Raw genomic sequence first — 26329 nt, 5'->3', positions numbered from 1 at the left:
TCTCATGCCCGGGGCAGGTGAAGTATATCATATACAAAGGATCAAGGATGTGGCCCCCTTGATGTCAGACCCCATCCTGCTATTCATAAATAAGCTATGATGGCACAGAATTCACACTAACACATCACTTGTCTCCCTACACATCTCTGGGCCTTCATCCCAATAATCCAAATGCTGCTAAGCAAGTGGGCGGCAAAGTGAGCTGAAGGGCAAGTCTTTGGGATCATAGTCTTGGCTTCTAATGCCAGCACCACGACTTGCCTGTCTATACCTGTGATATTAGAAAACCTCTCTCTGCCTCAGTTTTCTACATTTGTAAACTGGGTATATGATTACCTATCTCATGGAGAGGTAGTGAGGCCAGAGGGGAGAAAGTATGCATCTTGAATGTTCAGGCTCACCAGCATAGTATAAAACATACGGCTTGCTGCTTAATGCCTCTAATGTCACCTGGGCAGGTCCTCAGGCAACCCTGTTCTCGTGGCCTTTTTGGAGTCTGCAGTAGGGCCTGAGGTTGTCATCTACCTCCTGTAGGCTACTTCCTGTGAATCTGTGGTTCTTTTGACATGACAGTTATTTTGCTGTCTTTCTTCCAGCCACCTGCTGTCTTCCCACTGAACTCTTTCTCTCCAACCAGAAGGAAAATACCCTTTTCCCCGTCGTGTCCAGGTCTAGTGGGGAGTTGGCAGAACCCACAGTGGTCGCTGCCTTCATTGCCACCTCACCTGCTTGGGATGGGGCAGCCCCGGGAGCGCGGGTGTGGGCTTTAGTGGCACCGCTTATTTTTACCCCAGGACCTCGGGCAGCTCTCCAGACCTTCAGCTTTCAGACACGAGATCATGGGGCTTCTCAGCCGCATAATCACCTGACCCGGTTCCTCATAATAAATCTCTCTCTCTCTCTACACAAGCATATATAGATAGATAGATATAGATGCTGGAATACATCACATACAAATATAGATGTAGAAAAGGATATATATATCCTTCCCAGGAGCTCCAGATAGTCCCCGGAGTGCTGGTTTTCCCATATTTCTTGCTAATTTAAGAGTGATTTTCCTCAAGCGGCTTCTCTTGGCTCTCACCCCTGCTCATTACACATGTCTGAACGAGTGAGTCAGTTCTCTCTCTCATGCGCTTCAGGGAAACCAAGGAGGTGCTGCATACGGGCGAGGAGTCGCTGGAGGTGTTCACATCCAGAAGAGCTGAAGGGGGACGCTTTAACTCTGGAGCTGGCACCTTTCAAGTGTCTCTCCTGTCTAGCCACGACCCCGGGGCGTGTGTAAAGGGCTGGCTGGCTCCCAGCACAGCAAGATGCCCCATCAATGGTTGGCACAATCATTACTTCTATTGCTGCCCCATGCCTGCTTTGAAATGATTGCTCTCTGGTTATATCTGTCTGTCTGTCTCTCTCCCTCCCTATCTATCTAATTATCATCTATCTGTATTAGTCAGGGTTCTCCAGAGAAAAGGAAACAGAATCAATAGGATATATATATATTTGTATGTGGTATAATCAGCACACACACACGCACGCACACACGCGCACACACACACACACACACACACAGAGTCATGTGCCGCATAACTACGTTTCAGTCAATGATGGACCACACATACGCCCGTGGTCCCATAAGGTTAGTACCATACAGCCTAGGTGTGTAGTAGGCTATCCCATCCCGGTTTGTGCAAGCGCACTCCATGATGTTCGCACAACGACGAAATCATCTAACGATGCATTTCTCAGAATGTATCCTCGTCAAGTGACGCAAGGCTGTATACATGGAGATTTATTATGAGGAACAGGGCACAGGATTATGTGGCTTAGAAGTCCACGATCTGCTGTCTGCGAGCTGGAGGTCCTGGAGAGCTAGTGGGGGGTTCTTCTGAGTCTGCAGGCCTGAGAACCAGGGGAGCTGATGGTGTAAGTCTCGTCCGAGAGCAGGAGACCGAGGTCCCAGCTGAGGCAGGCAGGAGGAAAAGGGGCACATTCCTCCTCCCTCTGCCTCGTGTTCTGTTCATGCCCTCAGTGGGTAGGTGATGCCCACCCGCAATGGGGAGGGCGGTTTACTGAGCTCACCGATTCAAATGCCGACCTCATCAAGAAACACCTCAGAGACATACCCAGAAATAATGTTAATCTGGACACAGCACAGCCAAACTGACACACAATTAACTGTCACACTATCTATCTGGGTGTGTGTGTGTGTGTGTGTGTGTGTGTGTGTGTGTGTGTGTGTATGTGTGTATGTGTATGTATGTATGTATATGTATGTATATATATATATGTCTCCAGAATGCCGGCACACATTACACACACACACACACACACACACACACATATAATCAGTCGTACTTTGAAATAACGGCCACCCTGATTGGTTGCTCATCATACTTGGTATTTTCAAGGCTTTTTGGGTGGTCTGTGTTAAGCTTTCATTGCTTTAGCAACTGTTATATGAGGCAGAAGTTTCTTAAGGAGAAATTAAGGGAAAGAGCTCCGTCATTTATTTTGCGTGTGCACGTGTATGTAGCAGATACAATTTCTTCTGACAGAAACTTGTACCTTGTCGTTAAGAGCAGGCAGGACTTGTGCTGGTCATTTGGATTTTTTCTTTCTGTTCTCCTTTGTACCCAACTGAACATCTCTGCGCAAACTTAAAGCGAGTGGGAGGCTGAGCCCCACTGCGGCCCTGTGAGCTGCTGCCCGCCAGGCCCACCTCTTCAGGTCCAGGGGCACCAGAGAAAGTGGGAGCCAGCAAACAGAAGGGTGGCTGCAGTCTGAGTCCTGGGTTTGCCTAGAGTTGGCCTCCTTGTGGCGGTGTGCCCTTCATCTGGGAGGAGGCCAGCGGACCTATTGACTGTGTGAATATGTTTGTGGATTCTGCTCTCCACGTGAACCCGTGTTACTCTGCAGAGGAGATGCATTTCAGTAAGCGCATCTCATAAGCTGTCAGGATCCACAATGGCTTTGTGAAAACGAAGACTTGGAGAATTTGTGAGGCTTCTCTCTGCATGAAGATGTCTGCTTTCATACGTGCTTCCGAAGTTCTGGAATCACCCGCTCTCTGACGGCTGATTGCTGAGTGTGTCCTTCAAGCCAGATGGTTCCCTTTATGGTCAGAGGATGAACAGAAACCTCACAGCAGAAGGTGGACTCGCTTGTGTGTATTTAAGGTGGACTTTCCTGAGCTTTCCTATTGTCTGGCTCAGCTGTCCGAGGATGCCTCTGGTCACCTCCAGAAGAAAGTACAGCTCTGCCCGTGAAGGACAGCTGGCCTGGGGGCTGGGTGGGTGGAGGGGTCGTAGAGGGATTTGAGCAGTTAGCCTGGCCGCTTGGGGTCCCCTTCAATCCTGAGCCTCTCCAATCGTGTAGTCTCAGCTTTTGTCTAAGAGAATATCAGGGCAATGGTTCCCAAACCCTGGTGCTCTCTATTCACTTATTACCATCTTCTCTTTGTCTTTCATTTAAAATGAAATGACTTCACTATAAGTTTTGGAAATAATCCATACAGACCCAACAGTCAGAGATGGGGACATAGCCTGAGGTCAAATGATATGATGCTATAGCTCCTTAATGAGTGCACACGGGGACACCCAGATTAAAAGGTAAATTAGATGGGAATATTTAAAAGCAGTTTGGAAAACCTCCTTTAGTTTTCCTTATCTTGTTGTTTTTTTTGCTGGGGAAGATTCACCCTGAGCTAACATCTGTGCCCGTCTTCCTCTATTTTTTAGTGTGTGGGCCACCAGTACAGCATGGCCGCTAACAGAGTGGTGTAGGTCCACGCCCAGGAATCGAACCTGGGCTGCCGAAGCAGAGCATGCTGAACTTAACCACTAGGCCATTGGTGCTGGTCCTGATTTTGCTTATCTTTGACACCTATTTTCTAGATAATTGGGGGTAAATCTATCAGCCTGTGGGGTTCTTTGTTGATATGAAATGTGGGCTATGTGAGGAGGGAAAGAAAACCTCAGATGAGAAGGGCAATTGCCTAAAGAGGACAAGGACAAAGGTCCCTTTGATGTGGGAGCTTATTTCTACTTTTTGAAAACTATTATTCTTATTTTTACTAGCTTTGGATTCAAAGTGGTCTCCTTCACTCTTGCCTTGGGACTGCTTTCCTTCTAAACATGAGCAGTTTATTAGAAACCTGAGCATCGAGCACTCTGGGCCAAAGGATTGTCTCCAGGCTGGATCCGCTCTGATGTCAGCATCAGGGGCGGGGGAAGCCAAACATTTCTCTGAATTCAGGGAGCCTGAATGCCAGGGCTCATCAGGCTGAATCCTGGTCTTTGTTGAGACGCTGGAGCTGGCTCTCAACGTCACGTCAGTATTTAGAGTCCATGCCAAGGCAGATATAGGGGGTGTAGCCACTGGCAGGTTTGGCCACATGGGCAGCCAAGAGAAAGGTGGCAGCTGGCATACATTACCCGCAGGCAGACCACACGGGGCTGATCACAGCAGACACTGTGCCAGGAGGGAGGCAGAGCAAATCACAGATGGCACCTGAGGACTGAGAAAATTGGTTAACTTATTTCCTTCCCTTCCTGTTCCTACAGCTTGGGGACAACTTGGGACATTTTGTGGTACTCCATGAGGAGGTATTTGAACAGCTGCCTACGCAGAGGCGAGGGAGGGAGCCTTGCCTTCCTAACTGGAGGAATATGACTGTGTGCACAGAGGAGGGCCGCACCTTGGACCCCAACTTTTAGCGGCTGGGGGAGCTGCAGGATGGAGCACAGAAGCTTGTTTGCTAGCTGCAGAATCTTGCGCCTACACCCTAGAGCTAGTGTCATGGCCTCAAGACTTCTTGAACAAGAGAGTTACACCAGAATCTTTAAGAAGATCTCAGGCACATCTCTGATGTAGCCACATAGAGCCCAAAGGTTGCAGTGCCGAGGGACTCGCTCCCGGGTTCTCGTCTGTGAGAACCACTCCAAAGGGACCCAGGGCACCTTGTGGCCATCGAGCTCTCTGTTGGGACCAGTAGCAGCCTCCTGAGGGGACTGCAGAGTCCTGCCCTCGAGGAACTTACAGGGAGGAACCAGTTGTAGCTGACACGCACTGAGCTTCAGACCCTGTAACTAATGCTGTCAGGGATCATGTCCTTTAATCTGCGCAGCCACCTGATGAGGTTGGACAATTACTTCCCCCTTTTTAGAGATGAGGAGATTGAAGTTTACAGAGATTAAGTTTTTCCATGGGGCCACACAGCTAGTGAGAGATGAGGCTGGGACTGAACTCAGGCAGTCCAGCTCCAGACGCTCCGTTGTGTAAATATAGATATTAGTGACAACGTTTGTAGTGTGGAGTAGCAATTCTTAATTCTTCACTAATGGCGAGATAGAGTAAAACTAGCTGCCCCTGTATGGAACATTCTGTGACAAATACAGTGACGCCTTCTTACCGTGATTCTTCTCCAGATCTCAGGAGTCATGGGAACTAATTGCAAATCAAATGGCTCTAATTTGCTACTTTCAAGTCAAGGAGGCCACAGAAGGAGAATTTCAAGAAGGGAGTAGAGGACAATGTTACATGCTGCAGAGAGAAAGTAAAATGGGAACTGGGAAGATTCCATCAGATTTGCAATTAGACTTTGTGAACTAAAATATCTCTTGTGTCCTGGGATACCAAGAGATTTTTTTCCTTGCTTAATTTTGATGAAATAATTTTGATGAAATAGGTCATATACACATAGTGCTAAATTCAAAACACAGAAGAGGAAGACAGCGAAAAGCCTCTAGGTGTCCCCCTCCCATCCCTGCACCCCAGGCGCCCAGGTTCCTTTCCAGGAAGCAAACAATATTACCAATTTATTGTGCATCCTTACTCTATACGCATCTAATAAATAAGTGTATATACTCTTTTTTCTGTTTTTACACACAGGGTATCATACTGTATGGAGTGTTCTGCACCTCTTCTTGTTGTTAATTTAACAATATATCCGTGGTCTTGTAGACCATTCCATAACAGTAGGGCGCGAGTTTCCTCATTACTTTTTGCAGTTGCACGGGGTTCCATGGTATGAATGTATTCTAATTAATGAAGATATGTTTTCAGTTGACCCTAAAAAAACACCAACATCTAGGAAAGATACTGGAAAGGGCTTTCTCTTTCAAGGACAGAAAGGTAGCTATCTGGAGCAAGTAGACAGAACGGAGGACCATTCAAATACTAAGGGGCACCCGTACCAGGTCTGACTGAACCCGACAAGGATTAGCTTACCTCAGAACGGCTTTCTTCCAACCAACCACCCTCCAAAAAGTCCATTTCTGAAAATGGCATAGCTCCTTATACATACCTAGAAGCAGCTAGGATACTGTCTCCAATCTTTTGGGCAATGAGAAAAGTTATAAATCTTTTAGTCTTTGTAACTATAGCATCCCCAGAGTATCTTGCACACAAGAGGCATTTAATAAATATTTGTCTACTTGAATGGATGAACAGGACACATGGCCGCATTGGATTTTTGAAGTAGAGTCAATGAATGAGGGTTTGTGACTAGAGTCTGCCTTCATCCATCATCTATCCTTCCATCACATTCTTACTTTAAGTACCAGCCTCTGCTAATCAGTTGTAGTTGTTGAGCAGACATAAACCTAGACAAGTCACCAAGCTGCAGTAACTTGGTGGAAATATCTCTCAGCTTTCTATCCTCTAATTCCTAATCTAATGTTCCTAATACCCTCTAATTCTTCATTTCAAATGGAAAAGTTCTAGACTCAGATCTGATCAATTTAGATTCCACCACTGACTAACTGAACGACCTTGGATAGTGGCTGAAGTCCGAACTTACATTTCGTCATCTGTAAAGGAGGAATAGTATTACCTATTTTCTTACGGTTTTTATTAGGATTAAATGAGCTAACGTTTAGAGCACCTAACAAAGTCCTTGTCAGGTAGCAGAAGTTTAAGACTGTTAATTTCCTCTTCTTCCTCTCATGTGGTCTGACCCATGCAACTGATCATTGCTAATTCTTAGTATATGTTAGCTTATACGAACAGGTTTATAAATCAGTTTTCTGTGAGTTTGGTTATAATCTTAGAATACTAATGATGGTAGGGCACTTGAGGATGGTCTAATCCAAGTTTTTTTAAAGTGGAGGATACATGATCAGCAATTCATCTGTGTGTGAACTGCATAATTAAAAAAATTAAAGAATTAATAATTCAAAATAAATTTCAATTTTTTTAGTTTTTATTATTTTTGAGGCATAATTGACAAATATAATTGTATATATTTAAAGTGTACAATGTGATGATTTGGTATACATGGTGGAATGATTGTCAAGATCAAGATAATTGACATATCTACCATCTCACATAGTTAGCTTTTTTTCTTTTTGTGGTGAGAATGTTTAAGATCTACTCTTAACATCAAGTGCACAATTTCAGCAATATTAACTATCGTCATCATGCTGTACGTGAAATCTTCAGAACTGATTTTTCTTACAACTAGAAGTTTGTACCCTTTAGCCAACATCTCCATCCACCCCACCCTGCACCCCAGCACCTGACAACCACCTTTCTACTGTCTGTTTCTATGAGTTTGGCTTTTTAGATTCAACATATAAGTGATACTGTGCAGTATTTGTCATTTTTATTCCTCTGTCTGGCTTATTTCATTTAGCATAATGTCATATTGTCACAGACGGCAGAATTTCCTTCTTTTTTTATTGGTTACGTGATTACCCTTTAACTGTTTACTGTTGTCAGGATGGTGTCAGCGCCACCTGAGACATATGGGTGAAGGAGGAGGAAGAAAAGATCAGGGTGACAAAAGTCAGGAAAATGACGCTGACCGGCATGTCAACATCGGTTATTACAGCTGCTTAGCCATAATTCTTCAGGAGAGTCCTAGAGTTCATGTAGCTCTGTCTGAACTCTAGGGAACCATGTCATCTTTGTACAAAGAGCTTGCTTTCAGTGCAATCAGCTGTTCCTCTCGAAATTGAGCCATGTTGATGGGGTTGATGCTTGATAATTTAGAATCATTCTGAGGTTTTCATTGTAGATGCAGCTACAAATATTCAAAGCCTGGTACACACTCAGCAACATCCAAGAATCTCTTTGGTAATCAATTTTTGAAATTCCATGATTCTGTTGAACCCAGGTGAACAAGGTAAAGTTGAACAGTCCCCTAGTTCTCTCTATTTTGATGTGGACACTACAACAAATCAGAAATCAGTTTCTGGTTTCCTTTATTCATGTCGCATCGGTACCTTTTCATCAGCCCCTGGAGTCAAGTTGCTCTGTGCCTTGCAATTTAAAAAATATCATGGAAAATCTCCAAATGTCCACAGTCTGATGATCTGGGTACATGTAAGTGAATTAAAATCTTCACATTCAGCTTCTTTTGAATATTACCTAAAAATTGTAAATTTTTATGGGCAGGAGTTGAAAATTCTCAATTTTTTTTTTTAAAGAGTGGCACCTGAGCTAGCATCTGTTGCCAATCTTATGTTTTTCTTCTTCTTTTCCCCAAAGCCCCCCAGTACATAGTTGTATACTCTAGTTGTAGGTCCTTCTAATTCTGCTATGTGGGATGCCACCTCAGTATGGCTTGACGAGCAGCGCCATGTCTGTGCCCAGGATCCGAACTGGTGAAACCCTGGGCCGCCAAAGCAGAGCAGGCGAACTTAACCACTTGGCCACGGGGCCGGCCTGGAAAATTCACAATTCAGATCACACTACGATGTGCGTCTGTCTTGTGATTTGCCACAGGACCAAATTACCTGATTGTGATGAAATGAAAGCTTCTTTTTCAGGGCAAACTTCCGTTTTGACTTGAATTTCCTCTAAGTCCTTTTTAATTGTCTTTTCTTTCATTGTCAAGTCCCATCTATGCCTAGTGAACTGATCTTTCCCATGTTTACGCCAAACGACTCAAATCTTTTGAGACAGGTGGCTAAGCCTGCCAGTCCGTGTGTGAGCTCACTAGGGGAGGTGTGTGTTTTGTGGAGCGTCCTGAGCTGGCTACTTCAGGTGAGCTGCGTGGCCTTGAGGGTCCCATGTTAGACGCCCCTACTCTGTACCACTCATTACACACAGGAGAAAAAAGAGACGTAAAGTGACTGGCTCAGGTTGATCCGTGAGGAATGGCTTGACAAGACTCCAAGCCTCCTGCTTTCTTAGCCAGGCGATTTTGAGCAGTAGAAAGAGGGTGGATTTGGAGCAGACAGATGTGCATTCTATGTTTGGCTCCCCTATGTACCAGCTATGACTTTGAGCAAGGTACTCAACCCTCTGAGCTTTGTATCTGTCCATAAAATTGGAGCTGTACCATCTATTTGTCAGTGCTGTTGTGAGGATTAATCCACATAACTTCCCTCAGCCACCTGGCAGAGCAGTCCCCTTTCCTATTGACCTCTGCCCCTGCTCTCAGCTTTCCCAGGGCAAGAATCAATTCCTCTGAGTAGAATCACCCCTGGGGAGAGGAGAGAACTGGTTTCTGAATCAGCCCAGCTGTGGCCCTGGCAATGCTGTGGATAGCCATGCTGGGTAACCCAAACCAGGAAGATGGGGCTGAGCTGTGGACACTTGGAGAAAGGCCAAGCCTTCCCCAGAGACATTTTTAAAAGGCCCCAAACCTTTACAGGTCCCATAGAAAGGTTTCTATCTCAGAACTGTGGCAATAACCTTCTTTCATGTGAACTTAAGGCAAGCTTGAAAAATTTACTGTACATTCATTGATGAGACTCTTTCTTTCTAACTTCTTTTTAAATGCAAAGACAACATGAAAAGCAAACAGTACTTCGTCTTTCATGCAGTTTTAACCTAATAAAAGTTTTGTGAATAAACATTAAATAGTTGAGGAAATGGGGACAATGCTTTATCTCCTCTGTATCTTAGCACCTCGATTAGCCTGGTTTCTCCACATCACGGTCTCTCCTTAAGCCCTGAGCATGAATCACTTTGATCCCTTTGACAGATGATGTGGTACTAAGGACTGAATGTGTGTCCTCCCACCCCAGAGTCCTGTGTTGAAGCCCTCATCCCCAGTGTGGTGGCGTTGGAGGTGGGGCCTTTGGGAGCCAGTTGGTTTGGATGAGGTTATGGGGGTGGAGCCCCATGATGGGATTAGTGTCCTGATACGGGATAAGAGACTAAGGCTCTCTCTACTGTCCACCATGTGAAGATACGAGAAGATGGCTGTCTGCAAACCAGGAAGTAGGCCCCCACTAGATGCTGCATCTGTCAACACCTTGGTCATAGACTTCCCAGCCTCCAGAATTGTGAGAAATCTATGTGAGTTGTTTAAGCCACTTGGTCTATGGCAATTTGTTATAGCACCCAAACATATTTTAAATTTTATCCTAGGACTAAGTCAGATTAGCTGATCACTACTCAACTATTATTATTTTTCTTGACCTGTGCTTTGCTACGATAGCACTGACTCATGGTAGGGTGGAGGTGCAGAAAGAAACAGTCCTGTGAATCTTGTACCTATTGTCAGGATGTTGTCTGTAACATTACAGATTCCTCTTCAGGAGGAAAAGCTTCTGGGCCTTTAGGATAGCAATAGTTTTCTCTCGACTGCCTTGATTTATATGATTGATCGCTACTCCTTCTTGGTACTGAAAACTAGGAAGGTTGGAAACAAACTTAACACTTTTCCCTATTATTTAGAATTTTATGGGACAAATGTTTTGTATCTGTCCATTCTAGATGTTGTTAGTGTTTGACTGTTGCCATTATATAAAGTAAGCGGGGATTTTATGTGATAAAATGTACACATGTGTGCCAGAAGGAGAAGAGACCTTAAAGTGGCTTTAAAATCTCCACTTAAAATCTAGAGGCAACATGGGAAACCAGTGAACTAGGGGAAGGTAATTTCACAATTAAAATGCATATGAGTAGGAGGTCCATGAACCAGTCAAGTAACATGTATTCTTAAACATGCATATATGAGTTATTATAATTAATATTTTAACATTATATTCAGACAGAGCTTTCCTTCCTTCCAAAGCACTTTCTTTCTCATTTGTCAAACATAACAGGAGAGAGAATGTACAATGTTAAAAATTTATTTCTGAAATGTTTTATTCTTTTAATCAGTACACATTATATTAAGTATAGAATTCCTTTAAAAATTAACAAATAACTCTAAGTTTCACTGTTAGGACATTGATATGGAGAAGGAAACATGGGGGTCTTTTGATTTTTCTTTTTACATTTATCCAAGTTCCAAGCAGATTCTCATATTAAGGTCCTTCTGTGTCATTTTTGTCCAAGTTGTGACAGCTAAAACAAAACAAAAAAACCGCAGAAAATCATACATATAACTTTTTTTTAAAAATCACAAAAGAAGCCTATGCATTCAACTATATTTGTAAACACCTTAAAAATGCATACTTTCAGCATGGTAAAATTTAGGCTTATTCCATTTACTGCATTCCTAGAATAATAATAATAAATTTTCAATGCTCACCACTAACTCAAATGTTCAGCATTTATACATATTTTAAAACTGAAGAGTAATAAACATTGTCATTGCAAAAAAATGTATAAACACTATAGGTGCAAATTCAACACATGGAAAACAAAAACTGAGAATAAAGAAATTAATTCAGTATGAAAATGTAAAGAGAAATGTCATGTGTGACTTCACTGCTAACAATTTGATTCTCATATATTTTAATTTTATATTTCCAAAAGATTAAAAGGAAAAGAAAAGGTTTTCAATTCTGGAAGGCTGGGTAAACTCCTACTGACCCAATTCTCCCAGAGACAGCAATTATAAACTTTAAACAAAGACAATCACCAACTGTCTGGAGGGAATGGAGAGCAACCGAAAGCAGGCAGGTTCTGGAAGGGAGCTGACGCCCGGAAGGAGGGAACAGCACTGACTGAGTTCGCTGGTTCTGAGGCTCCTAGCCTGGAGGCAGCCCACAGTCGGTGCCACACAGGGCTGCCAAAACCCTGACAGAAAACCTGCAGTCTTTCTGGCCTGAAGAACCAGAGGAGAGAGATTGGAGTAACTAAAACCCCTGGAAAGTTAGGGGGAAATCCTGGAAAGGAGAGAACCAGAGTGAGGGAGCCCTAAATTCTGTGCAGAGACTTTTCCTAAACCTATGGTGAAACCCTGAACCACTCATGAATGAGAGACTCATAAGTGGGATTTAGCTGCAGCCCAAGAGGCAGAGTTTGAAGTCTGAGTCCAAAAAAGTTCACTGCCTGCTAAAACCCCAAATAAACACTTTTTAGAGAAACAGAATTTGGTCTCCAAAACATAACACTCACAATGTTAAGGATACAATAAAAAATTAGTCAATACATGAAGAAACAGGACAATGTGACCCATTCTCTAGGGGGAAAGACAATGGGGAGTGATATGATCCATGTGTTGTGTTGTAAATAGTAGATAAGCTTTTAAAGGTAGTGATGACAATTATCCTCAATGAAATAAAGGAAAATGTGCTCACAATGAATAAAAGAAAAGCAATCCCAGCAGAGAAATAGAAACTTTATCATAAAAACCAAATGAAAGTTCTAGAACTAGAAAATACAACACTATTCCAGTAGAATGGAGACAACAGAGGAAAGACTTAGTGAATCTGAATACAGAGCAACTTGTATTATACACTCTGAAGAACAGAATCCTCATGGATCTTTGGGAAATATAAAAGGTTGGAAATGGAGTCCCAAAAGGAAAGGAGAGAGAAAATTTGGCATAAAAATATTTGAAGAAATAACTGCTGAAAATTCCCTAAGTCTGGTGAAGGTATAAATTTATAGATTCAGGAAGCTTAGTGGTCCCCAAACAAGACAAATACACAAAAAGTCACAAACAGATACATCATAATTAAATTGTTGAAAACCTTGGAAGCAGCCAGAGAGAAATTACATGTCACATAAAAAGTTACTTCGATTTGAATGACTGCTGACTTCCTATCAGAAACAACGGAGGACAGAAGATAGTGGAATAACATCTTTACAGTATTGAAAAACTGTCAATCCAGAAGTCTATATCCAGCAAAAATATCATTTAAAAATAAAGGTGAAATGAAAACATTATAATAAAAAAGAAAACTGAGAGGGGCCAGCCCGGTGGCACAGTGGTTAAGTTCGCATGTTCTGCTTTGGTGGCCCGGGGTTCACTGGTTTGGACCCCTACACACTGCTTGTCAAGCCATGCTGTGGCAGGCATCTCACATATAAAAAGTAGAGGAAGATGGGCACAGATGTTAGCTCAGGGCCAGCTTTCCTCAAAAAAAAAAAAAAGAAAGAAAAAAGAAAAAGAAAACAGAACTCACTGCTAGCATATATGAGCTACAATGAATGCTACAAGAATTTTTTCAGTCAACAGATGGAAATTAGAATCTAGAAGGGTGAAGAGCATTGGAAATCATATCTATGTAAATGCAAACAACTTATTTCTTTATGATACATATGATTGAAGCACAAATGATAAACACTGTCCACTGTCATGTGAAGTTAAAGATGTTTGCAGATGTAAAATATATGACAATCACAGCATAAATGCTGAGGGCGTAGGTTTATATGTTGCAAGGTATCTACATTTAATGCAAATGGCACAATGTTAACAGTTAATAACTGTCTATGAACAGTTAAAGATGTATATATCATGATCTCTAGAGCAATCACCAAATTAATAACTAGAGATACAGCTAAAAAAAAAACTGTGGATGAATTAAAATGGAATTCTAAGAAGTGTTCAAATGATACAAAAGAAGGCAGGAAAGGAGGAACAGAGGAATGCCACATAGGAGACTAATAGAAAGCAAATAATAAAACAGGAGACCTAAATCTAGTCATATCAATAATTACATTAGATGTTAATAGAATAAAGACTCTAATTAAAAGGCAGAAATTGTCAGAATGGTTTAAAAAAAATCCAACTATATGCTACCTATAAGATATATACTTTAAATATAAATTCATGGGCAAGTTGAAAGTAAAAGTTTTAACATGTCAACTGTAAGCATAAGACTAGAGTGGCTATATAAATATCAGATAAAGCAGACTTCAAGACAAAAAGCAATACCAGATATGGAGAGGAATACTGCATAATGATAAAAGGGTCCATTCATCAAGAAGTTACAACAATCATAAATCTATATGTACCTAATAACAGAGCTTCAAAATACAATAAACAGAAACTGACAGAACTAAAGGGAGAAAGAGACAATTCAAATAATGATAGTTGGAGAGTTTAATACCATTCTCTCAGTAGCTGACAGAACTAGACAAAAAAAAAAAAAAATCAACAAAGACATAGAGGATCTAAGTAAAATGCTGTCAACTACCTTGAGCAAACTGACATTTATAGAACTTTTCCTTCAACTTCTGCAGAAGGCATGTTCTTTTTTTAAGTGCATGTGGAGTACACAGCAAGACAGACCATATGTTGGGCCATAAAAGGAATTTAAATAAACTTTGACACAATGGAGTTACGTGGAGAATGTTCTTTGACCACAAGGAAATTAAATTGGAAACAGTACGAATGAGATATAGAGAAAACACAGAAATACTTGAAAACAACAACAGATCTCTAAATTATACATGGGCTAAAGGATAAACCACCATGAAAATTGAAAATATTTCAAACAATGATAATGAAAACATCAGTATTTGTGGAATGCAGTGTTTGGTAAGAGTTTTAATTTTATGGCTTTAAATGCTTATTTCAGAAAAGAAAAACTAAAGTTAATAATAATATTCCAACTTCAGAAGCTACAAAAATAACAAAGTAAACACAAAGTAATCAGAGCAAAGGAAATAATAAAGAGTAGAAACCAATGAATAGAAAACAAACAATAGAGAAAAGTAACATTAAAAAGATTAACAAAATTGAGAATCCTCTAGTTAACCTAAACAAGAGAAAAGACTCCACTTATATGATGTTCTAGAACAGGCAACACTAATCTGCGGTAGAGAAATACCCAGATGGTGTTTTGGGGCAGGATTAACTAGGGGCAAGGCCTGGCTGGGAGAGGCTGTAAGGGAACTTTGTGGTGTCGTAGTTCTCCATCCTAATAGTGGTCTGAGTTACTCAGGCAAACACATCTGGCAAAACTCAGGAATGTACACTTGAGATGTGAGCATTCCACTATGGTAACTTTTAGCTCCACAGGGTTCAAAAAACAAAACAAAATTCAATAAACAATGAACTCTAGGTAATGACACTGGCACTGAAGTATTAAGGGGGAAGTGTACTGATATCTATAACTTACTTTGAAATTAATAAATTACGCTGGAGCAATGAAAAGAATGAAGAGTGGATAGATGGGTAGGTATCTTATAAAGCAAATATAGTAAAATGTTCACAGGGAGTGTATATGTGTTCATGAAAATTCTCTTCAGTTTTTATGTATGTTTGAAATTCTCGTAATACTACTGGGCACTACATTAAGGATAAAAATACAGGAACCACATAATGGGAGTGAAAAGAGTTGTGCTGGAAAATGACACTGGGAACACTTGCTAGAAATGAGTACAGGGTGCAGTTATGATTTTTGTGGCAGCCAAGGCAAAGGAGAGTGGACATTATTGATCACCCTACTGAGCATCCCAGGTAGTTAAAGCTTAAAAAAGATAAGGTCATTAGAATCACTGAGAACATCAGTGGGAACAATACGAAAAGAACGTATGGAGTCTGTATTCCTCAGCTACTGCTGTCATTAACTTTCAAGGTGAACATAATTCCATTTTATCCACTGAGCACATACTACCCCCCAAGAAAGTTACGTAATTTCTCGGCCCAATTTGTGATATGCTGGGAAAGTCAAAAATGTGGATAATATATAAGGAAACGCTGAACTGAATTTTGCCTAATTGAGTACACTACTCCAATTTTAAATTTTCTGAATTTATCTTTTCATAGATTTGGGATATGGAAATAATGTTACTTATCAGTTTTCTTCATACTTGTCCATGGCAAAACCTTACATTCTCATATCTCTACGGCTTTTGGTTTCAGCTCATTTGGACGAATATAATGATTCTCTTGCTTTCTTTTGAAAAATACCTACAGCAATTTAGGGTATGTCAACAGAAGCAAATGAAAGACACACTTTACCTGTTTTATGAACTGTGTAGCATTAAAAAGTTCACTGCAGCCATATAAAATGTGTTTACCTTGTTTCCCCTGTAAAAGTCAGAGATAGAACTCAGATACAAACAAGTAACAGGTAATAGTTTCAATATTCCCAGGAAGAGGGATTAAACCCAGTGAGACCTTCATTATTCTGAAAGGTTTTTTTTTTTTTCTTTTAGTTTGGGTGTTGGATTTTAGTGTACAGACGTCTATCCTAAAATTGCATGGAATAAAGTGGTGAAATAGGCATAGTATTAAAAAAAATGTATTATGGTACACTGCTGGTGCCATTCACACTGAAAATAGAAGGAATCTGATGACTGCCACATTTCACAGGAGCACCTATTATCTATAAAATGAGAGGCCAGTATAGGACCTGTACTACTTAAGAAAACATCCGCAGAGTTTTGTTATGCTGAAAGTAGGCTATGATGCAAGCAGCATGGATTGGCATTTCAGTCTCACGGGTGCAATACAGTATTTATATGTTACCATATCCCATTCCATTTTGTAACTCCTTATGAATTTCATTCCTAATTTTGACAGACCATTGGAACCCAATTACAGCAGTCAAAAGTTTTCTACTGGAGAATTTGGTAAGTCCTTAATGCTGAAATTCTTATATGTATCGTGAACTTGAAGGTAAATTCATACGACTTCTGAAATGCAAAAAGTTTACTTCAGAACAAAGTGAACGTGATAATTCATCAAGGGACAAAAGAAATATGGCTTTGTAGTACAAGAGAAGGACATTTCTCTGTGATACATAAGCTGAATAAACATCATTGAATAAACGTGCAAGGTGGCCATCTCTGAGAACAAATAAAACAGTCACACCTTACATTTTTCCAAAATGAGATGGTACATGCAGCAATTATGCAGGTTCATATAACTGGGATTCCTGAGGCTACAGAGGATATTCTCAAATAAGGCACTAATAAAGGTAGCAGTCACAGCACAGAAGGATGAAGAAAGCATAGGGAAACATTAGAGGGGTCCAAAACTTCTAGGTGCAGCTCCCAGGTCCTATCTCAGTAGCACAGGACACACTTCATTTTCAACTGTGAACCACTAAGACACAGTGGAAATACCCTGGTCTTAGGGGAGCCCCAGTCTTGTCTAAGGAGGGGTCTACTATACCTTTCTGATCACATAGCCAAAATCAGGCTGCGTGACCAGGATCAAAAGCAGAAACAAGAAAACATGCCAGAAACCAGGTGCAAACCATCAATCTTTACATTTCCTATTAAACAATGCTGACAAGCTAATGTAAGTTGCCCCCTAGTCTATTTTGGACCCTAGCACAAGACTATATTAATCACTAGTTAGTACATTTCATTCAAGGGTGGCCAAACATCAGCACCACGGCTCCCAGTGTTCCTAGAGATAAGCAGAGGATTGCAATAAACTAGCTGAGATTAATCTCGTTCTTAAACAGTCCACACTCCCCAGCGCCCCAAACCTTGATCAAGCTTTCTTAATGCTAATCACTTGCCATTATTTTGCTTTTTGTATCTTTTCCAGCATTTATAGAACACAAAAACAAGGGTAAACACCAAAATACTAATCTTTTGTATCATCTAATGAGGTATAGGTTTAATTTTTAACATTGCAGTTTACCAATATTCCAGTGTAAACTTATTCTTAATTATGCACAAACTTGATACTTCCTCTTTCCATTAAAAACTGAACTTTATGAAATGTACCAATACCTTGATTCAATGTAACAATTATTAACTAAATCTAGTTCATTCTCTAGCCAGTCACCTTCCATCAAAAGAACAACTTGTGGTGGCTTTAAGTCAAATTCCCAATATATTTGGTCACTGATATTATCAAATTTTTTTCTTCTGGGGGTCAGCATTTTTACTCCCAAGTTGCTTTGGGATATCAGTGCATATTATTTCTATAACTATAAGGAGAAATAAAAGGCTACTTAAACACATATTCAAAACCTACTGTGTGCCTTAAATATTTCTTCAGAGCACCTATGAAAATGCCCGAGTTCTCAGACACCTTCAAGAGTTTGAACTGTGATTTCTTTTGGAAATGTATCTCTACAACTTCAAAATCTCTGGTAATATGTTATTGGAGGATGAATCAGATTTTATAAATTTCTAAGCTATACTTTTGCCTTGCTTTAATAAATATAGCTAAACAGGTAAATGTATACTCTCAAAATTAGACAAGCGAAGAAGAGGTTATTTATAGGACAAAGCATTGACTTTGGGTTTCATTTCTAGCTGGCTCTACCAGTATGTTTAAAACGTCAACCTCCGTGCAATTGTTCTCCAGTATGTCTCACGTGCAAGGACAGGGACATCTTCATTTCAGAGATGTGAAAGCCTTTGTGAAGCACATTCATTCTCTGAGGCCACTAGAGTATTGTTTACGTATTGCATCTTTTAGACACACATTGTTATGACAAAGCCAGGGTCCTCTATGTACCAACTGCAGCAATTTTTTTTTAGTAATATTTTCCTCTTAATTATTACTTCTGGTAGTTCATTGGATGTTTCTGAGTGACCCAAAAGAACTAATGTGGCTTCCAGGAGTCTTTTGTACATCTGACAATGATGTTCACCTGTAAAACGTGTTATGCAATGTCAATGTGGTGATGACTACTTTGTGATTTCTGGAGAGATTATTGCTTTTGAACCTGGAAAGGACTCAATTCATCTGATTCACTGTATTCTATTCACCAAAATGGAACTCACTTATTTTTTTGAAAGTTGAATCTTAGCCTAAGAGTACACTGGATTTTTTTGTTTTTTCCTTTTGACCCCTTTCACCCATTTTTCCCTCCCCCTACCCCCTCTGCCTCTGGCAACCACCAATCTAATCTGTTCTCTGTACCTATGAGCTTGTTTTTTGTTTTTGTTTTCTTTTCAGATTTCACATATAAGAGAGATCATATGGTATTTGTCTTTCTCTGTCTGACTTATTTCACTTAGGATAATGCTTTTGAGGTGCATTCATGTTGTTGCAAATACCAAGATTTCACTCTTATTTATGGCTGAATAATATTCCTATCTACCTACCTATATATCTATCTATATCTCAAAATTTTTTTATCCATTCATCCATCAATGGACACTCAGGTTGTTTCCATATCTTGGCTATTGTAAGTAGTGCTGCGAGGAACATGGGGTGCATATATCTTTTCGAGTTAGTGTTTTCATTTTCTTCAGATAAATACCTGGAAGTGGAACTGCCAGTTCATATGGTAGTTCTATTTTTAACTTTCTGAGGAAGCTCCGAACTGTTTTCCATTCTAACAGGTGTGAGGTGGTGTCTCACTGTAGTTTTGATTTGCATTTCCCTGACAATTAATGACGTTGAGCATCTTTTTTACATACCTGTTGGCCATATCTTCTTTGGAAAGATGTCTATTCAGATCTTCTGCCCATTTTTTAATCAGATTGGTTTTTTGCTATTGAGTTTTACGAGTTCTTGATATACTGTGGATACTAGCCACTTATCAGATACATGATTTGCAAATATTTTCTCCCACTCAGCAGGTTGCCTTTTCATTTTCTTGATGGTTTCCTTTGCTGTGCAGAGGGTTTTAGTATGATATAGTCCCACTTATTTATTTTTGCTTTTAGTGCCAGAATCAAAAAATCATCACCAAGATCGATGTCAAGGAGCTTATGCTTATGTTTTCTTCTAGGAGTTTTACAGTTTCAGGTCTTACATTCAGGTCTTTAATCCATTTTGAGTTAATTTTTGTGTATGGTATAAGATAGTGGTTGAATTTCATTTTTTGCATGTGGCTGTCCAGTTTTCCCAATAACATTTATTGAAGAGACTGCCCTTTCTCCATTGTATATTGTTGGCAACTTTGTTGTAAATTAATTGACCATATGTGTGTGGGTTTACTTCTGGACTCTCTATTCTGTTCCACTGATCCATGTGTCTGTTTTTATGCCAACACCATCCTGTTTTAATTACTATAGTTTTGTAATATACTTTAATTATAGTTAATATAGTTTAATTAATTTTATGAAATATATCCATATTATACGAAATAGCAGTTACATTAAACAAATCAGTTAGAATTACTGTAGTATTTTCTTTGTCTTTCCAAGGAAAACTGTACTTGCCCACTGTGTTGTGAACTGGCATAAATCAAGGGCCATGGCCACACTAGATAAGTCTTAATCACAAGATTCTTGCAGGCACAGCCATGTTTTGTTTCATACTATAAGGTTGTATTGACATGGGTTTCTAATGTCATGAGGCAGCTGTCAGACCTACTAGCTCAGTTTCTCCTCAATGGGGCTCAGTGATAGGAAAAAGATTAGGATTATTCACAACAAAGAAAACAATAAAGCTAAATGGGATTATAAAAAAAGAACTCTCAGGACAATTAAACTGGGTGGCTTAGTAGCTACTAAAAATTTAATGGCTCTAAACCCATAGCCAACATCATACTTAATGGTGAAAGACTGGATGCTTTGCCCCTAAAATCAGGAAGAATATAAGGACATCTGCTTTTGACTCTTCTCTTCAACATTGTGTTGGAGATTCTAGCTCAGGCAGTTAGGAAGAAAAAGAAGGAAAAACATTCCAGGTAGGTTAAAAAGTGAAACTAACTCTATTCAGATAATGTGCTCTTATAATATAGAAAATCTTAAAAATCCACTAAAAAACCTATTAGAACTAATAAATGAATTCAACAGGGTTGCAAGATACAAGATCAATATACAAAAATTATATGGATTTCTATACACTTGCACTGAACAATCGAAAAATGAAACTAAGAAAACAATTCCATTTCACAATAGCATAAAAAATACATAGGAATAATTTTAATGAAAGAAGTGCAAAGATTATTCTCTGAAAACAAAAAACCCAACAGAAATGACAAAACAACAACAAAATTGTTGACATAAATTAAAGAAGATCTAAATAAATGGAAAACATCCCATATCATGGATCAGAAGACTTAACATTATTAAGATGAAAATACTCCTGAAAACTGATTTACAGATTCAGCACAATGCCTGTCAGAATCCCAACTGACACTGACAAGATAATTCTAAAATTCGTACAGAATTGCAAGGGACCCAGAAAATCTAAAACAATCTTGAAAAAGAAGGATAAAGAAGGCGGACTCACATGTCCTGATTTCAAAACTTACTATGAAGCAATGGTAATCAACACAGTGTAGTACAGGCTCAAGGACAGACCTATAGATCAATGGAATAGAACTGAGAGTCCAGAAATAAACCCACACATGTATGGTCAACTGATTTTCAACAAGGCTGCCAAGACCATTCAATGGGGGAAAAAACAGTCTTTTCAATAAATGGTGCTGGGACAACCAAGATAGCCACATGCAAAAGAATGAAGCTAGACCTTACTTCATACTATATTCAAAAATTAACTCAAAATGGATCAAAGACCTAAATGTAAGAGGAAAAACTATAAAATCATTAGAAGAAAACATAGGGGTAAATCTTCATGACCTTGAATTTGGCAAAGGATTCTTAGATACGACACCAAAAGCATGAGCAACAAAATAAAAAAAATAGATAAATTGGACTTTACCAAAATAAAAAATCTTTTGTACTTTAAAGGTCACCATTTAGAAAGTGAAAAGACAATCCACGGAATGGGAGAAAATATTTGCAAATCATATATCTGATAAGAGACTTGTATCTAGATTATATAAAGAACTCAATACAACCCAATTAAAAAATGGGCAAAGGATCTGAATAGACATTTCTCCAAAGATACACAAATGGCCAATAAGCACATGAAAAGATGCTAGACATCATAAGTCATCAGGAAAATGCAAATCAAAACCACGAGATACTACTTCATACCTAGTACGATAGCTGGAATCAAAAAGTCAGATAACAAGTGTTGGTGATGATGTGGAGAAATCAGAATCCTCATACACTGCTGGTGGGGATGTAAAATAGTGCAGTCACTTTGGAAAACAGTCTGGCAGTTCCTCAAATGGTTAAAGACGGAGTTAGGATGCCCCAACAGTTTTACCCCTAGGTATACACCTAAGAGAAATGAAAACATATTCACACAGAATTACACTGTCTTTTACCTATGGTTCCAGGTGGACAGCAATAGATTTTATCCAGAATAGACACTTATTTTGGATTTGGATTTGTATACCTGGTGACTGAAAGATACACTTTTAACCCTATTAGAGTCCACAGCAGAAACCGTTTCAATGTGGACTCCCTTTTTATTTCTCACTTGATGAAGAAAACCCATTTTGCTGCAGGTACAGTCACAGTGGGCTAAGACGTATCACATGCCATAGATTGACCTGTCATACGTCTTACCAGACACAACATAGTGGACTGACTGGAAACGGAAACAGACATTTGAAACACCTCCTTTCTAACTTGGGCACATCTCTTTTCAATAAGAGACAGAAATAATAGCTTTCATGATGGAATGTGTGTTAAAACATTAGGCATGTAATTAAAGGGAGGAATCAATGATGGACAGATTGTTGAGATGCTGCAGGAAAGATAAGGGAGGGAGAAAGTGGGGTAATAACAAAGGAACCAACAAAAATTTCTTCTACAATTCTAAAAATTTTTCTCTTACTCTGCCTGATCCTGTAGTACAAGGACAGAGAGTATATTTGCAAGTTCTGAGGAAAGGATCAGCTGCAAACAGGACACCAAGACAATGCCTCTAAATCTGTCTGAAGAATGATGAAATGGGCTGTTTCTTCTTTTCATCTGCCTAAACTGGGATTAATGGCTTCTGCATCTTTCTTGACCAAGAAACAGGATAGTGCCATAAGCTCACACTTATCCACTCTACTTCATATGAATGGGAATGGACAAAGGAGAAAGCAGTGGCCAGTCTCATACTGCTGCCAGCTCAATGGATCAATCGTCATGCTGAATCTGATGGTCTTCTAAACCAGGGGCCAAGTTCTGGGTAAAAATTAACAACAAATGGAAAGAAGGAGAAGTCTTGACTCTCAAAGAGAGTCAATAAGTGAATAATACAAAAAGGAAAAGCTAACATGATCTTGGTACCTTGTAAGAGGCTGAGAGCAAGAGAATAACGCTCTTAGCTATATTTACAGATACCCATAAGCCCTGCAGAAATTGCCTCCTTTACTTGAAGCTGAAGGTCCAAGACAGGTCCCCAGAGGTTCAAGGAGGATTTAATCTGCAGTTACCCAAGTGATATGTTTTGATGATGCTCATAACATCTAGAGGATAAACACTTAGAATAATTCTAATGCTTCTTTTTCTTTTACAGGTTGTCATTTTACAGGTTTTACATATCCTAGAGGGTCCCTTTGGGGAGGCAAAATTAGGATACTGTTGCTGCTCAAATGCATACAAAAGAATTTGCTCAACAACAGACCTAAAGCTAAAGACCATGGTGTCATATTAACCTAAGTGACGATATGTTAAGAAAGGTGCCTGGATACAGGCATATAAAATATCTGCTGCATGCCTGAGTAGTCATTGTGTCATGTGCCCTCCTACCTATACGACCATGTTTTTGTGGGTGGAGGGTAATAATCAAGGTAAAAAAAATACTTTGTAAATTGAAACCAAGTAAAGTATAACTTGGTGGGTTTACATACCTACCACTGATAGCCCTGATGTTCTTCTGATGAAAGTGATTGATCAGAGAAAGAACTAGATTTAGTTAATAATCAATTAGTTGTCACATTGAATCAATTTATTAATACATTTCACAAAATTAAAATTCTGTGAAATTTCTGTGGTAGAAAGAGTAAGAGTCAAGCTTGCGCATGATTAAAAACAAGTTTGCACTGTAATATTTGGTAAACTGCCATGTTTCTTTAAAGTTATACCTGCACTGAAGTAACTATGCTATACAAATGATTAGTATTTTGGTGTTTATCCTTCTTGTTTTTCTGTTCTATAAATGTAAAAAAAAAAAAAAATGCAGAAAGAATGCTGACAAGTGTAATTAAGCTTAACAAGGATGGCGGTGTGTGGAATGTATAAATATGGGATTAATTTCAGCTGGTCTATTGCAATCCTGTGTTTATTCCTGGGAACACCTGGAACCAGTCATGTTGTTGATTGTTGGCCAAACCTGAATGTAACATACCAACTAGTGATTAATACAGCCCTGTCCAAGGGTCACAGATAGACCAGGGGACAACCTGTACTAGCCTGTCAACATTGTTTATAGAAATTGTACAGACTGACGGTTTGCAGTTACGTTTTCTTGGTTTCTGCTTTTAAACCTGGTCACACAGCCTGATTCTAGCTACATGACCAGGGAGGGGTATAAAAACACCCTCCTAGTACAAGATGGATGCTCCCCTGAGACCAAGGTATCTTACCTAGATCTCAGTGGTTCACAATCTGAAGATGAAGCATGTCCTGTGCAACTGAGAGACGATCCCGAAAGTTGTGTCTGGTAGTTTTGAAGCTCTTCTGCCTGTTTTTTTCCTTCTGCCGTACCCAAACCTCTACCTTTATATTAAAGCCTTACATAACACAGGACACAAGGAATGAGCATTACTTAATGTTAAGTGGATAAATAGAGATTACAAAATGTCATTCTAAGGATCGCCAATTCTTTTGCCCCTATATTTTAAACACCCTTTCCTTCATATCCTTTTGCTGAGCTGTCTGTCACTCCCTGCTGCTGACAGCTCTGAACAGCACTCCACCTCTAAAGCTCCTGTTTGCTGACAAAGCAGACATTCTAAGTTTGTTAGAAGTATATTGCTGATTTAAGTACACAGGATGGGAGAAAAGTGCTTATTATTCAGGCAAATGGGTCAGTAAGTCATTTCACCAAGGAATTCTTTTTTGGAAAAGGAGCTTACTTGAAGTCTCTAAACATTTAAAGTCAAATTAAGATATACAGCTGCGAAGTACGTTAGTTACATCAATAAGATACACTATTTTCCAGTTCAAGTATAATTTTAGGCCAGAAATAAATGTGATAGGAATAGGAAAACAATGAACATATGGGCATTTTTCCCTATTTGCAGGATTTTACCTCTGGAAAAGGAGTTATGTAAGAACAGAAGAGTCACAAGAGAAAGCTAGGATTCTAAAGACACAGAACAACTATGAAACAGCAAATGATAAAAGAATAACGAGATCAAAATGTACCTTTATATAGTCAACAAGATTTTGATATTCAATGTAGTTGCCTCCTCCTACCACAAAAACAATTGCCTAAAAATGCAAACAGAAAAAAAATGTAGGTAAGTTGAAAGAAATAGTTAAAATAGTATTTTAACTTTCAAGCAACATGGTTTTTAATCTGGGGTCTATTCCATAACATAGGTAAGAAAATACTAGCCAGCAAAAGGTCACAACCTGAGCTTCTGATGCTACTTCAACTATAACGAAATTTGTTTCTAAAAAGTCTACAAATTTATAAATTTCTAATGTCTGTTGAGTGGTAAAATGAAGTAGAGATTTTTCAGAAACAATTTAGATGAAAGTAAACTTCATTCTTCAGTCAAGTAATAGCAAACAAATCCAAAAGCATTTTTGAATTTGAGGTTATTTATTGCAGGTAGGAAAAAGAGAAAACTTAGCATTTATATAATTTCTAGTACATGCTCTTTAACGTAATTTTATTGAGAAGCTTTTTTGTATTTCAAATGAAAATGTAGTCAATATCTTCACAAAGGTTTGGAATCTCATTTTAGAAAAAAGTTTCATACACAATACTTTCACTGCAATCTTAAAGACTTTTTTTGTGAATTACTTAATTTTGTGTCAGTTATTTTTAAGCTTAACCTATTCTAAGCATAGGCAGCTTTATAAATCAGGAAAATACAGTTGCTAAGAATTTTTTCTTTTCAAGAATTTTAGGTGCACAGAAATGAATATATCAAGATTGCCATGCAGTAATTATACTAAAGTCACGTTCAGGACAAAGCTACTCTTCAAGACTGCCTGGCCACCTTTTCAACTTCCCTTTTTAGGGGCAGAGAATTTTTATACTGAACTTACCTCTTGGAATGGATTTTTGTTCCTTGGAACTGAGCTGTAACAAAGAAAAATCATAAAAAACTTCACCCAAGACTTTTCTTATGGAAAAAAAAGGCATGGGAAACACACACACACTCTCTCTCTCTCTCTCTCTCTATTAGATGTGTATTTACAATTCTTGGTCCGTCACCCTCCTAAGCCAGGTAGTGAATTGGGATACAGAGGAAAAAGCTAGAAGAGCTACATGTTTCAGTGTCTAAAAGGGAATGGGCAAACCTGTTCACTTTAAAATAAAATTCTAGAGAAGACTGAGAGGGAGAAA

At 39.3% G+C, this 26329-nt stretch overlaps 1 protein-coding gene and 1 long non-coding RNA gene across 4 annotated transcripts in view; one reads left to right on the top strand and one right to left on the bottom strand.

Annotated features, from left to right (window-relative positions):
- LOC138918694 (uncharacterized) overlaps positions 1-22992 on the top strand; it is a 91925-nt gene extending 68933 nt beyond the window's left edge. Inside the window, exons 3-4 of one of the 2 annotated variants that reach the window (XR_011428370.1) lie at positions 16610-16659; positions 22666-22992. This is a non-coding gene — a long non-coding RNA (uncharacterized lncRNA). Of the gene's footprint in view, positions 1-4562; positions 4704-16609; positions 16660-22665 lie in introns of those variants that run through there. The other variant, XR_011428359.1, reaches the window with a different exon arrangement.
- Positions 11015-26329, bottom strand: part of SCFD1 (sec1 family domain containing 1) — a 100148-nt gene continuing 84833 nt past the window's right edge. For both annotated transcript variants that reach the window (XR_011428349.1, XM_003363690.5), the window contains exons 22-25: positions 26029-26062; positions 25174-25239; positions 16046-16114; positions 11015-11247 (exon numbers count right to left, since the gene is read on the bottom strand). Coding sequence is in view for 1 of the 2 variants with exons in the window: in XM_003363690.5 (XP_003363738.2) it covers positions 11224-11247; positions 16046-16114; positions 25174-25239; positions 26029-26062 (193 nt within the window). In the remaining variant the exon portion in view is untranslated. The remainder of the gene's footprint in view (positions 11248-16045; positions 16115-25173; positions 25240-26028; positions 26063-26329) is intronic.

The sequence above is a fragment of the Equus caballus genome, chromosome 1, assembly GCF_041296265.1.
Source record: "Equus caballus isolate H_3958 breed thoroughbred chromosome 1, TB-T2T, whole genome shotgun sequence".
NCBI lineage: Eukaryota > Metazoa > Chordata > Mammalia > Perissodactyla > Equidae > Equus > Equus caballus.
Note: the sequence above shows the minus strand (reverse complement) of the source record. Positions and strands in the feature narration are given on the sequence as shown.